The 13,727-nt window shown below is 38.3% G+C and overlaps 1 protein-coding gene across 5 annotated transcripts in view; it reads left to right on the top strand.

Annotated features, from left to right (window-relative positions):
- Nucleotides 1-13,727, top strand: part of foxp1b (forkhead box P1b) — a 193,163-nt gene that overhangs the window by 115,404 nt on the left and 64,032 nt on the right. For all 5 annotated transcript variants that reach the window (XM_084426905.1, XM_084426902.1, XM_084426903.1 and 2 more), the window contains one exon: nt 11,525-11,620. In XM_084426905.1, coding sequence (XP_084283031.1) covers nt 11,525-11,620 — 96 coding nt within the window. The remainder of the gene's footprint in view (nt 1-11,524; nt 11,621-13,727) is intronic.

The following is a 13,727-nucleotide window of genomic DNA, read 5'->3' as shown; positions in this document are numbered from 1 at the left end:
TAATCTGTCATTTAAAAACCAGATTCAAGATGAATGGCGTGCTCAATTCCTTTTAAGTTTGATTTGGGTGCTCTTCGGTCCAAGGTAGAACATCTTAAGAGGCAGTGTAGAGAAAGAATTCTCTGATAGCCGAGGCACTCCTTAATTGAAATGTCTTTATTACAAAAATGACATGTCCTAACTGGACAACTTTAAAATGCCAGACTCTGCATTCTTAAATCTAAAGGTTTCAAAAGGGGGTTTTCCGCAGCTAATATGGCATTAGAACCATTTTGGGTTCCACAAAGAACCTTTCAGTACACTTTTTTTTTTGTGAAGAACTAAGAATAATCAAAAAGATTTTTTTTTTTTCGTATAAAGAACCTTTCGTGCAATGGAACGGTTCCATCAATCTTAAAGGTTCTTGATGGAACCATAGATACGAGTGTATTCAATATGTTGTACTGTCTTCCATGGTTTCTGGAAGTTTTTTTTTTCCCCTGAAAATGGTGTAGTGTTGTAATTTTAATGTTTAGCCTATATAGTAGTCGAAAAACAGTATGTGACAAAAGAAGTATGTCTGAATTCACAGTACTCATAAAAGAGTAGACAAACGTATCCGGATGACCTACTACCGGCGAGATTCTGAAGTGTGCATATGATGGACACTTTACTGTCCCATGAGGCCTCGGGAGAGGATTTGTGAATGGGAGTGAAGTGACGCAACTGACGCTGGTACGTCATGTGATAATGACATAATGGCGAATGTAGTACGTCTGGATTACCTACACTTTCAGAGGAAAAAAAGGTACAAAAGCTGTCACTGGGGCAGTACCTTTTTAAGAGGTACACTTTTATTCCTTTTAGGTACTAATATGTACACTTTAGGTACTAATAGGTACTAATATGTACACTTTAGGGACTAATATGTACCTTTAGGGTACCGATATGGTACCCTTTAGGTACAAAAGGGCATCTTTTGAAAAGATATTGCCCCAGTGACAGCTTTTATACCTTTTTTTCTGAGAGTGAGAGAGATTGCGATTTTGGACACAGCCATTCTCTAACATAATGATCTGCATTGCTTTCTACTGGCTTGTTTCTCCCAATCATGTCCTGCCATCTCTTTATGTCTCAGTCAATGGTGTCAAAAGTCAGTGTCACACAGACACCTCACCACTAAGAAGGCGGCATCATCATTGCTTATAGTACCGAACTGCACTCTTAACGGCACATATTTCTATGTGGCAGGTTCCCCGCGCCTCTCTTTCCCTTCTCATTTTTTTCTACTTGTGGTTAATTCATCTATTCTTATGAGTCATTTAGTTCTTTAATTACCGTTAGCAGCAGATGCACAATGGAGTATTAATGTGAGTGGGTTTTACGGCCACTCCATCACCGCGAGACTGTGAAGTCTAAAGACATAATTGACATGGAAGAGAGCTTGGAGATGAGGAGACAATATTTTGCAGATGGCTTTTCTTGTATGCTAGAAGAATGTTTATGGGTATACATCACACTAAAGGGGCAATAAACACAATCGTAATTCAATAACTGTCTTGATAGACGGAATCTGGTATCGGATGCTGGATTGAGGTGTGTATTAAATGACAAGGGGAATTTAAATTAAATGATAGGGTGCGTGTGTCTATGCGACTGTTTCAGTGCATGCTTGTGCTTTTGTGTGTTAGGGATGGATCAGGATGGTCAACTAGTCATCCAATAACCAACTAATGGGTTAGTGAATTCAATTAGTTAATTTCCTGTCGTCTTTTTTTTTTTTACGTAATTTTTTTTAGCTTAATTTTAGGGATGCACCATGTATTGGTGCGATATCAGTTATTGGCTGATATTAGAGTTTTTATTATTATTTTTTGTTTCATTATTAATGTTAATTCTCCTTGTTTGTACATATAGATATTGTGTTTTTAACGTTTCGGGGCTTTGTAGTCATCCAACAATCAAAGTTAATCTTACTTTTTTTTTTTTTATGTTAACATTTTACATTTACATCATTTATGTACAGTACTTGGATTTTAATCATTTGTTATTTTATAAAATAAAATGAATAATATAATAAAAATAAATAATACAATTTTAGCTAACACTTACAATTACAGTGTAACAAAGACACCTTAAAATAAAGTGTAACCCAATTTTATTTTATTTTGTATTATTTCTATGAACTCTAGCACCCTTTTGCGGTCACCTGGGTATCGCTGGACCCCAGAGATTCAGACAACCTGTCAACTAGTCTATTTTGAAAATGTCATTTTGGACATTGCTATGTGTGTCTTCATTTAAGGCAGAGAGAAAACAAGCCAACATTCATGCACAGATCTCCGCATACATCACCTTGTGTGTGTTTGCGTATGTCTCCTTATGTCCGGCTCTATGAATGGATCCCCTCTCTTGCCATCTGTTGTTAAGCTGCTCCTGAGGCGGAGCTTCGGAATCCAAACAAACTGCAAACTGAGGCTGTCAGAGCCGCATAGCTGAGACGACCCCCAGGCCCGGGGTCACACATCCGTACCAGGCTCCACACAGCGCCCTGTTTACTCTCCCTATGCCTCCTTCATCATCTCTCTCTTTTCTCTCCATCGCTCTCGTCCATCCATCAACAGTCATGCACCCCCACCTCCCGCCTTCCACATGGAAACAAATGCACAAACACACACATGCAAACACTCTCCCTTCATACCTTCATGCACCCCCTTCGATCGTTTTTTATTATACTCGCTAGACGGAATGCTTGTCAACCCTAACCGTTACCAGTCAGTGTTTTCTTTTTTTTTTCTTTTTTTAAGACAGTGCTTATCTACTGCAATCATTCACCGAGCCTTACATGGTTTGAGCACAGCAATTTGATATGTTTAGTGTTGTCATTAATATTAATAGATTGGTAGAAAAGTGCAGCCATGGGAGGGAGTAGTAATGGTTTGAAGTGGGTATATAACATTGATTTATTTATGTATTCTACATGAATTAGTTTAGAAATCTAAACAGCGAGCGTGTTTCCAAGAGGCCGTGATTCTACGAGCGCCTGTTTTCCATGTGAAGAGGCTTTTTGGAAATTGCATCAATTAGATACTTAACAGGAAGCTGACCGGCCCTCTTTTGCATTGCAGATAAATGTCCAATCTAGAAAACGAACAAAAGAAGGCAGAATTAGCAAGAGAAAGAAGAACTCAATTAATACAAACAGTCCTGATCTTCAGTACTCACATTTTCATGCCAGTGAAGGAGCATTCCTGTAGCGTATGAATTTTAATTAGGTGACACTGACAGTGAATGGAGACTAACACTGTTTCACTTTTCACATGTATTTTTAGTTAGGATATTAAAGGAATAGTTCACCCAAATTGTTTAACTGCAAAGAGTAATTCATTTTGTCAGTGGTATTTTATAAACAATTATTTCTGTTTCTATTTCCGTATTCTGTTAGTTTAGTATTGTCTTTATTATAGTTGAGGCCAGTTATTGGATTGCACTTGTGTTGCCTCTAAAACACTGTGAAAATGTAACTTTTGCAAGAATTCATTACTGTATTTACACTACCATTCAAAAGTTTGAATTTTAAAATATATTAAAATAGAAAATGCTTATTTGAAATTGTAATAATATTGAACAATATTACTGTTTTACTGTGTTTTCATCAATTAAATGCAACCTTAGTATTCATAAGAGAATTCTTTCAAAAGCATTTCCGTAAACCCCCAAACTTTTGAGCAGCAGCATATCTCTTTAAATGTTGCCCAGAAAGGACTCAAATGGGTTTGGAATGACACGTACTGTAAATAAGAGTGAATAAATAACATCATTTTTATTTTGAGGTGTACTGTTTCTTTAAGGATCACTCTCACAGCCTGCTTTGTCATTTTCAACTAAAATGAGACAGCGATGGATTGGGACAGGATTAAAATAAGCGATTGGGAAAGCAGTATAGTGGTGTATCCGGATGTTTTTTTTTTCCTTAAACTTTCTCATAAAACCTTGACAACTTTTAAACCTTCCCAGGAAGCCCTTAGGACCATCCTGCCAAAAAAAAAAAGTCAATCTAATAACTGTGACATTTAAGAAAAAGCCCTCCAGCTCTGTGGAGAACAAGAAGATGTGCTTAGTCCACGACAGTGCCATGCGCTAATCTATTCGCAGACTTTTCTGTGTGTCGTGTCTGAGGAGCCCAATCTCCAGACCTCTTAACGCTGTGTAAACAGCCTCCTCTACTTCGCAATGGCCTCTGGGACACAGTTTCACCTGTACGCACATCTCCCACCAATCAAAGGCCCGATTAGTCCGAGTCTCATTTTTCATAGTCAGGCCTGCCTTGATGTACACAAAACCAGACCCTCAGAGGTTAACACAAGCTGTTTTATTTACAAATGTCCAGCATTTACTGTCTCAGCAAAGTTTTCATATCAGTGAAAAACATTTTTTGTTCATTTTTGCCTCCTGACAAACATTAAACAGATCATTTTTTCTTTGGAGGTGTTTGTTATTTTGCTAAACTCCTTTTCTATGTAACTTATAAGAAAGTCCTTTTCTATGTAACTTATACAGTATGCTTTTAAATTTGACATTTCTGCTGTCATCACAGACTTTTTCTGTATTTTTGGTGCTGAATTTGTGTAATATTTCTATTTAGCAGGTCAAACCACATGGAGGGTAGCCTGACTACGTCAGACTTCTTACTTCCGCTCAATTTCATTTCGCTTCTGTACTCAGTCTGAGACAACGTAATATCTTTCCGTTTTCCTCCGGCCTGAAAACAGCCGGCCAATCAACGAACAGAGGGCGGGCTGAGAGCCGTGACGTAGACACTGATTGTACCGTGGATGCGTAGATTTACTTCACATAATCTGCAAAAGTCGTTCACAGCCATGTTCACTCCGGTATTTCGCTCGATGGTTTTGTTTTCGCATCATACTACATGTGTTTACAGTGGAAGTTAGATGCGGCTGAGCATGCGCATAACACACGCCATAACCAAACGTTATGTGATTGGCTTACGGGAACCAATGATTTTAAACTTCAGACAAGCGCCTCCCCGCGCGGGAGAAAGAAAACGCTTTTCATGCCATGCCAGACTCTGTCTACGAAGCAAAGCGAAGTAGCAGAGTTTGGTATTACCAGGCTACATGGGGGGATTTGTCATCATGGAATATGCCTTTAAAAAGCTTGTTACTGTCATTTAAACAGTACAACAATTGTGAAAACGGAATTGTATTTATTAATTTTTAGAGTTGTTATGTTTTATTATGTACTTTATCCAACAGATATTACAAATAGTTACTTTTTTTTAGTTTGTATTTTTTATTTTTACTGTATTTAGACCGTTTTGACGTAAATGTTTGAAACTAACATACAAAACTACGGCTAGAGACGACAAGATTTTGTCTAATTGGAATTTTTGTTCAATCTTAGTTACTGATATATACACTGCAAAAATTATATTCTTGATGGGTAATTTTGTCTTGTTTTCCAGTTTAAAACAATTTAAAACAATATACATTTACTTGAGAAGCAATACTGATTAAGATGATAACCTGAATAACTTTCTTTTTTAGACTTCTTGAACAATTTTATACGATTATAAGTCTTATGCAGTGTTGCCACTCAAGTCAATTCTTAAGGATTTTTCGATATTTTAACTGAAAAACCAGTCAACAAATATATATTTTTTTGCAATATTGACCTTGCGATAGCCAGTCCGGTCTCCCCTATATATACACCGTATATAACATAGAAACTTCCTGTATCATTTTCCATTTTTTTTCTGGGTAAAGTGAATCCACAAATAGGGATTTGTGTGGCAAGCCCCACTGGTCTTAAACCGAGGGAACCCCCAAAGCCTGTACATAATCCACATGTGCTAGTGACATAAAGACACACACAAGTGCTGGCTTAGATATTATACTCTACACTCGAATGCAACACGTAAACAGATGTATATATGCACAAGGATGCTGTATGTGTGGAAGTGTGAGCGTAGGGGATGACAAATAGGAAAAATATTGTTGTCACTGTCAGCGATTACGCAGGGGGCCTTGTTGGCTTCTCAAGGGTTGTTTTCTAATCACAAACACCTGGAGGGGTTATCGCGTGTGTTTGTGTGTGCGTCGGCGGAGCCATGACATCAAATAATCCTAACAAGGAATTTTAATGAAGGATTCGCAAGACATCAGATGTCCGGCGCTCGACGAGTCGCATGAGTCACTTTCAAGCAGTGTTACGGCGCAAGAATTGAAAGGACTAGACAGCCACTGCTGACCTTTTCTTTTGCATTAAGTGATTTTAATGAACGTGTTTTCTTTCACTTTTTTTTCCCATCCTATCCACTGTCATCAATATGTATTTTCGCTGATTAGCATCAAGTTGCCCATAGCGAGGCACGCTTGTGCTCCGCCGTCATCTGTTAGCATTATCTGTCTTTGAACCGTTTTTGTATCCGATCAGTTCAGCCTAATACGTCTCTTGATTCGCTATTGTAGCGCCCAGACAGCACGTTGTTCTCCTCACTTTAAACGTGCCTTCAGATGCCTGGCCTGTCATCGTCTGGCAGTTTATCGTGCTTGTGTCTGGAGCTGCTTTTAGCCTAGCGCGTCTATCAAACCCCCGCTACCTTTGAATGCCAGATCAAAAGATGAATTCCAGGCAAAGAGATGGAAAGGGGGAGCGCAAGGGGGCTGTTTGTGCATGTGTGTGTGTGTGTGTGTGTGGGGACGGGCGCTTTGTAAACATCACAGTGACAGCTCACAATGGGTCGCTTTACCCTCCGCCAGTCAGCCGCGCTCGCTAGCTTGTTAAACAGCAAATAATTCCTTCGCCCGGGGCCCGTGCTCACCTCGGAAACGGTGCCAAGTTCATCCTCTCTCTTCTCATTAGTTTTGATCCTGACAGAGTCTTTGAATCATCCCTTCGTTGCTCTTTTGTCTTAATTGCCTTTTTTCCCGTCGTTTTCGATGAAGACGTATCTTTTAGCTAGCTGCATTAACAACAAGAAATTTGTTATTATTAAGGTGCGCTTGTGAAGTCTTATTTGGTATAGAAGATGTTCTCCTGAAAGCGTTCTCAGCAGGAAGCAGACTTGTGGTTTTGCGTAGCTTAATGTTGGTTTTTTTTAGACCTCCGTATCTCCCGATTGATCATCTGGTTTGTTTGTTGACAGCCTTTCTGACGCAATTAACAACTGAAAGCAACACATTGTACTTTATGTCCTCATCTTGAAGTGTCTCAATATCACATCCTGTTGACTCAAATATACTTGTTCCAGCACTGTCTCAGTGCAAACTGTGCACGCCAAGTATTTTTATGTCATAAAAGTTTCTGTGTAAACAAAGCGTGTGCAGCGTCAGTGTGCTCATGCAGTAATCTTTATCTTACGGTTGAGGGAGCGTTTCTGTTTTATGTTCCGCCTGGCATAACCACCAGACCTGAGAGTGAGAGAGTGAGTCGTACGCAGCAAAGTATTACTTTTTATAAAAGAAGTCTGACTCATTTCAACACTTTTTATCTTTGGTCACATGGGACTTTGCAAAATGCTGAGAAAGAGCACCTGAGAGGAAACGCATAAATTAGTAATATATACACATGGTTTCTTGGTATATATATTTTTTCGGATTGATTAAAAGAGATAAAACATAGAGAGAGACATTAGATTAAAATCTTGTTTCCGCTTGTTTTTTTTATTTGGGTTTAAAAACATTTAATAAAATAGACATGTAAGCATTTTTATTGACACTTTAATTCATTGCGACTTGTATGTATATCTGTGTGTATGTGTATGGATGGATGGATGGATGGATGGATGGATGGATGGATGGATGGATAGATGTCTGTGTGTGTGTGTGTGTGTGTGTGTGTGTGTGTGTGTATATATATATATATATATATATATATACACACATAGTAACATTATTGTAACATAAAACACAAAATAATATACATTCAAGTATTCTGACAAATTAGTTTTTCAAACAGAACTTTTCAGAAGACTTTTTGCTAATCAAACCTATACATGAGCACAAAATTTCACTCGTTTATATCCACTTGTCCCTTTCTTTTGAGTTCATACTGGATGTGTTTTCTCACATTTCTGCTAGTCACCCGAAATGAAGAGTTTCAGTCCATTCATGGCACTGGAAGACTTTAGTGTCATATTGTCATGCATATTTAATTATGCTTCTATAAATAGGGTATTTATTTTTTCTGCTGCGTGCGAGCGCCTGGCTGGTCAGTGTGGGAGGGGGAGAGCGTGGTGCTGGTGGTTTGGGTGAGAGAGTGGCTTAGGGACTGTCCCTTTCAAATAAGCCTCCGTCATATTTAACGGGCCTCAGGTCAGCATGGAAATATCGCTCATTGATTTATTTGATGAAGAAAGGTTGTTTTTTTTCTTCTATTACTGGAATTTAAATCACAAAGAAATTGGGAGGGCAGAGTTGGTATGTAATGCATAAACTGTTAAGTTCAGTCTGAACAGATCAGAGACCTTGTTTAAAACTTCAGCAGCTCTTTCCTGATGTTGGGATCCTTCAGATATCCGGCACAGTATTCATGCAGCAAGGAACAGAAGGTTTGATGAACTTTCCCATAAATTATTTAGGAATAGTAATTGTAATTGTTTAGAGCATAAATCGTACAAATTCATGCTTAAAACAAGAAAGAAAGAAAAACTGTTTTCTCATGGTGTACTAAAAAGATAATTATATTTTCTGAAAATGTGTTTTACACTTTTTTTTTTTTGTAATGAAAATTATTTTTGCAGCATATCTCAAAAGGTCAAGGAAAATATGATTCATCTTGATATAACCCGTTTACTTCTGTGCTGTGTATATATATGGTAATATATGTTTTAATGTAATATAGTGTAGCATGATGTGTTTTTGTCCATAATGATGACGGTCAGTGTCAGACGGCACTGAAGTGGCCCCTCTGTAGCCTGTTATTATATTCCTGCCTCATGATGTCATCCCACAACTCCAGTGCATGAGAAGGTCACTCACTTACACACACACACACACACACACACACACACACACACACACACAAACAGCTGGCTTCTCCAGCCCAGCGCTTCAGTCCTCATCTCCATGGCTTCTTTATTGAGCTCTTAGAGAGCAGGACCAGACAGTAACCCTTTACTCTCTAAGTTAGCCCTGCACTTTATCTCAAAACCACCCCCTTTTCCTCACTTTTTACATGAAGTGATGTAAATTTCATCTCATTCAATGCAAACCCACGTGTTTTGCACACTTTCTCGAGCCCTTTATGGCATCAGGTTGCTAATAACAAGCCACTAATATCAGATAATATAGTCTAAACTCCGCCCACCGAGAAGCCCAAGGGTTTTAGATGTTCCTGCGACTGTTTGTTGAATTGTGGGAGTTTTTGGTGTGATGAGGGTGGAAAGAATGAAGCAGTTATTTACTCAGATGGTTCTCTGGTGTAGGTGTGAGTCTGCCCCTGCTGTTCTATGGGAACACGATGCTTGCTTTTCTTGGTATTGGTGCCCTTTTTTTCTTCTTTTTTTTTGTTTTTTTTTTTGCTCAACTGGAGAACTTTTATTTTTCCGAGCACTGCTGTTGCTTTTGTTTGCTCTGGATGGCATGTCTGATTATTTATGGTGGGGGGGAAGGGAGTAGTCCAGCCAGTAAACATGTGACTGCACAGTATTTTGTTTTCCACTCACAGGGCCATGTCCTTTGACAGATATTTTGAAGGCTAATAAACTTTTTATTTGCTTTATGATCAGGGGAAGGCGGGGGTAAGCAGACAAACAGATAAATGGAGAGAGAGAGAGAGACTGCCTACCACACTAACATTTCTGTAGCATATAGTATGACAACGTAGTATGAAACATTCTGTATGGATAGAATATCCAGACCAACTACTACAGTTGTCAAAAATTACAGTAGGCAACAGTATACAGTGCTGGGCAGAGTAAGTTTTTTACTTATTATTTACTCAGCACTCAGGAATTAAGAGATTTTAACACGAATTTGAATTGTTTTTGTGTTATATTACATTTAAATTATATTAAATTATAATAAAAATGATTATATTTAATAATACATTTATATTTATTTTATTTATTTATTTATATATAATAAATGTATTACCATCTAGTTGATTTTTACCTTAGCAAGTACATTATTTGCTAAAAGGTTTTTTTTTTTGTAAATGTGTGATCATTTGTGTCCGAGCTGATCACACTCCATTCGCTAAATTACGCATGTAACATGGTGTCGTGTGACAACATTGTAGCGTATGTTTAATGCCATAATGTGTTAATTTCCTTTTTTTTTTTTTTTATGAAAGTACTATACAGTATATACTAGGGTTGTCAAACGTACCGCTACAACTAAAATAATACTACTAAATTACTAAACTAATTTCGACGCACCGAGCCTCGGGTATATTCAGTACCCGCTGATAAGTTCCCGTATGTTTGAGCACTCTCTGAGCATCAAAGGTTTCTATTTAGATTGTGTTTTTACAAGCGTTGAGCATTGTAACCAATCACGATCATATCTGTTGAGCGTGTGAAGTTACGCAATGGCCTATCAACTGTGCTGCTCAATAAGTAGTCAGAATCCACTTGATACTACTGAAAACACTCAAGGTTTTGTTTTGCTCAACGCGAGCTGCATGCTCACCAATCCTTTCATTATAACCAACTGTAAACACGATGTAAATAAGAAATGTATTGTACAATTAAGACAGCTTGTTTTATTATAACGAGAGTTTTCGCGAGAGTGCAGAATTCAGTGAGCTTGCGCTTTATATATTGACAGCCTTAGTTATTATAAAGGGAGGATCTTCTCTTGCTTTTGGTTTAGTACCCATTCACAATTTGAATACAAGTTTAGTTTTTCATGCTGCTAAGTACGCCGCAACGTTTCTGGATTGACAACCGTATTTAAATACGCGATTGAATGGGAAACTGCGATGATTGACAGTGATAACCAACGGATGAGAGAAAACAGGACAACATTTTCTGAAAAGTTCTTAATTCAACAGTTTTTTACCAAAATTGGTACCGAGAACCATGAAATTTCACTGGTATTGGTACCGACTACTGAAATTTCGGTGCTATGACAACCCTAGTATATACAGTAGTATGCAGTATGCTAATATTTTATTCTGAACATAGTCATATTAAACAACAGCTTGTGTCCTCTCTGTTCCCTGCAGCTGTAATCTATTCACTGAAAATGTTTTGTCGACTGTTTTTGATTACCATTTTTGATAAAAGTTTCCTATCAACTTATTTTCACCTACTTGTTTGTTTTGGTGACTAATCGTTGCACATGTGACCAAATGAAGCCGTACATTTGTTTGAAAACAGAAGAGATGGAAAAACAGTATCTTGTCCAGCTGTAAGAGCATGGCATCATTTGGGTGACATCTTTGACGTCAAATAGCAGTAGGGCTGTTCTCAAGGGAGTGTCAGTCCCCAAACACAACACTATCCAAACTGTTGTTCATGAACGTTTGTTTTCTCACACCGTTTTTCTTTTTTTCTCTGTATTTTTTCCTCATTCAGGCCTTACAAGTTGCACGGCAGATCCTTCTCCAACAGCAACAGCAAAGCAGCGCCCTCAAGTCCCCTAAAAATAATGACAAGCAGCCTGCACCACAGGTATGTGTGCGTGTGTGAAGCTCCGATGTTGCTCAAATGTTGCTTTCTGATTGCTCAGGAGACTTAGTAGAGTTCTCAAATGTTTCTCCTCAAATACGTTATGAGAAATACAACAGACACAAATGAGAAAATTGCTGAAACACAATATCGACCTGTAAAATGTATGTGGATATTGGTCAGATGATTAGATTTTTGGCAGAATTAGGTAAGAAATGTTGTGGTTCATATTATTATCTTTGGTGTCTTAGATAATCTGACCAATGTTTGAGACCGTGCGCTTTTCATGATCTTCTATTTCAAGTGTGATGAATGAAACAGAGGCAATATCAGCCACAATTTAAGCTGTTTTTTGACCCATTAATCATTTAAAGATTTTAAGGGGAGACACGGCAGGCAAAAACATTGTGTTTTTTTTTTACTGATCAATTTAGAGATTTTTGGATATTTGTCTTCAATAACATGTCTTCTTTCAGACTTGTGGTGAAAAAAAGTCCGAAATACACATTTAGGTCTTTATTTTACTACACTTTGTTTGTTTGCGTCTGTAGATTTCTCATAAATTCAACAAAAGTTGCCGTTCTTAATCAACATGCTGCTCCGGGATCGCGGTCTGCTCCCTGTCATCACATGCACCGTTAGGAAGCTCTCTCTCTTCTGTACAATCCTGTCGGATCCAAATATGGACATTTCCTTTTTATCAGCAACCAATCGTGAAAGTAAAAGGGCTGAATGCGCAATCTCATTGGCTGATGATAAATCTTTAAAGGGACACTTCACCCATTTGCATTAAGCTTTGTATTGTTAGAAACCCAGTCATATATTATAATAAACGTGGATTTTTCATTAATTTTTCCCTGAGATGGGAGAAATAAGGATTTAAGTGTTTTACTTCCTGCTTATTATGACGTAAAAATCATCATTTTGCGTCATAATAAGCAGGAAGTCACATTTCATTGAAAAGTGTAGAGACTACAAACACTAGCTCCTCATTATTCCAGGGGGAGGGACCCGCTCACGCTACAGGCCTATTACAGATCAGTGGGTGGGACTTCACTTTCTGAAACTAAAAGCAATATCCTCCATCTTGTTTGGAAGCTAAGCTAACAGGCACTGTGGAGCAAGCTGTGAAGATATGACAATAGCGGAGGGTAACGTTACTCAATATGATGTAGAAGAAGAGGATTTCGGAAGTCTGATGCTCGAATCAGGTGTTTGTGGCTACCTTTACAAGCCGCATAGCGAAGAGCAGCCGAGGCAGAAGACCTGCCTGTCGCGGACGAGAGGCCCAGACTGGCTCGAGCTGGGGGCGGACTGGTGGCGCCGGTGATCTCACTATGCAACTACGAACCGCTACGAACACAGAGATAGAGTCCGTCTGCTGCAAAGAATTTAAACGATGCCAATTTCTCCTGGACGAAATCTCTGAATCAGACGAGGACACGGACGTTTGTGTTGTGAACCATCCTAGTTTCGCACCGCATCTGACTGAACATCCCGGTAACGTAACCATGCAATAATTCACCACTTCGAAAGAAATACAAATGAGGAGTAATTCATTAATGAGTTCGCCAACTAACTAACGTTAGACATTTTGTGTGAAATGAATTTCAAGCTCCGGTGGTAGCTAGCCTTATGGACGGATGAGTGATTCATATGCTGTTCTGGATTAGTGGGAGTGGCTTGCGCAGCTGTGCATTGTGGGAGTTGTTGTCTTTCATACAAATGCGCCCTGAAGTTACTTTCTTTCTTTCCTCGGTCAAGAAGGCACCAAATTCAAAATTTATTTTACATTTCGACTACATATATGACCCACTTTCAATAAAGATCAATGTTCCCATGGGTGAAATGCTCCTTTAAAGCCCGTTTTCTCAAAATGACTTTTCTCTCATACTCCAAGTCCGAAATCTCCACTTCAGTAGCACCTATATACACCAAACTTTCCAGTCTTGTACCTAGTTATATTGTGAAGACATTTACAGAGGGATTTGTAAATATATTATTCTAGCCTGATTTATATAACATTTTATTCCAAAAAAATTCAAAAATCAATCCAGAATATTGACAGTATATTCTGATTTACAGGATAACAAAAGTAGATATCCATAAA

The sequence above is a fragment of the Rutilus rutilus genome, assembly GCF_951802725.1.
Source record: "Rutilus rutilus genome assembly, chromosome: 12".
Classification (NCBI taxonomy): Eukaryota; Metazoa; Chordata; class Actinopteri; order Cypriniformes; family Leuciscidae; genus Rutilus; species Rutilus rutilus.
Note: the sequence above shows the minus strand (reverse complement) of the source record. Positions and strands in the feature narration are given on the sequence as shown.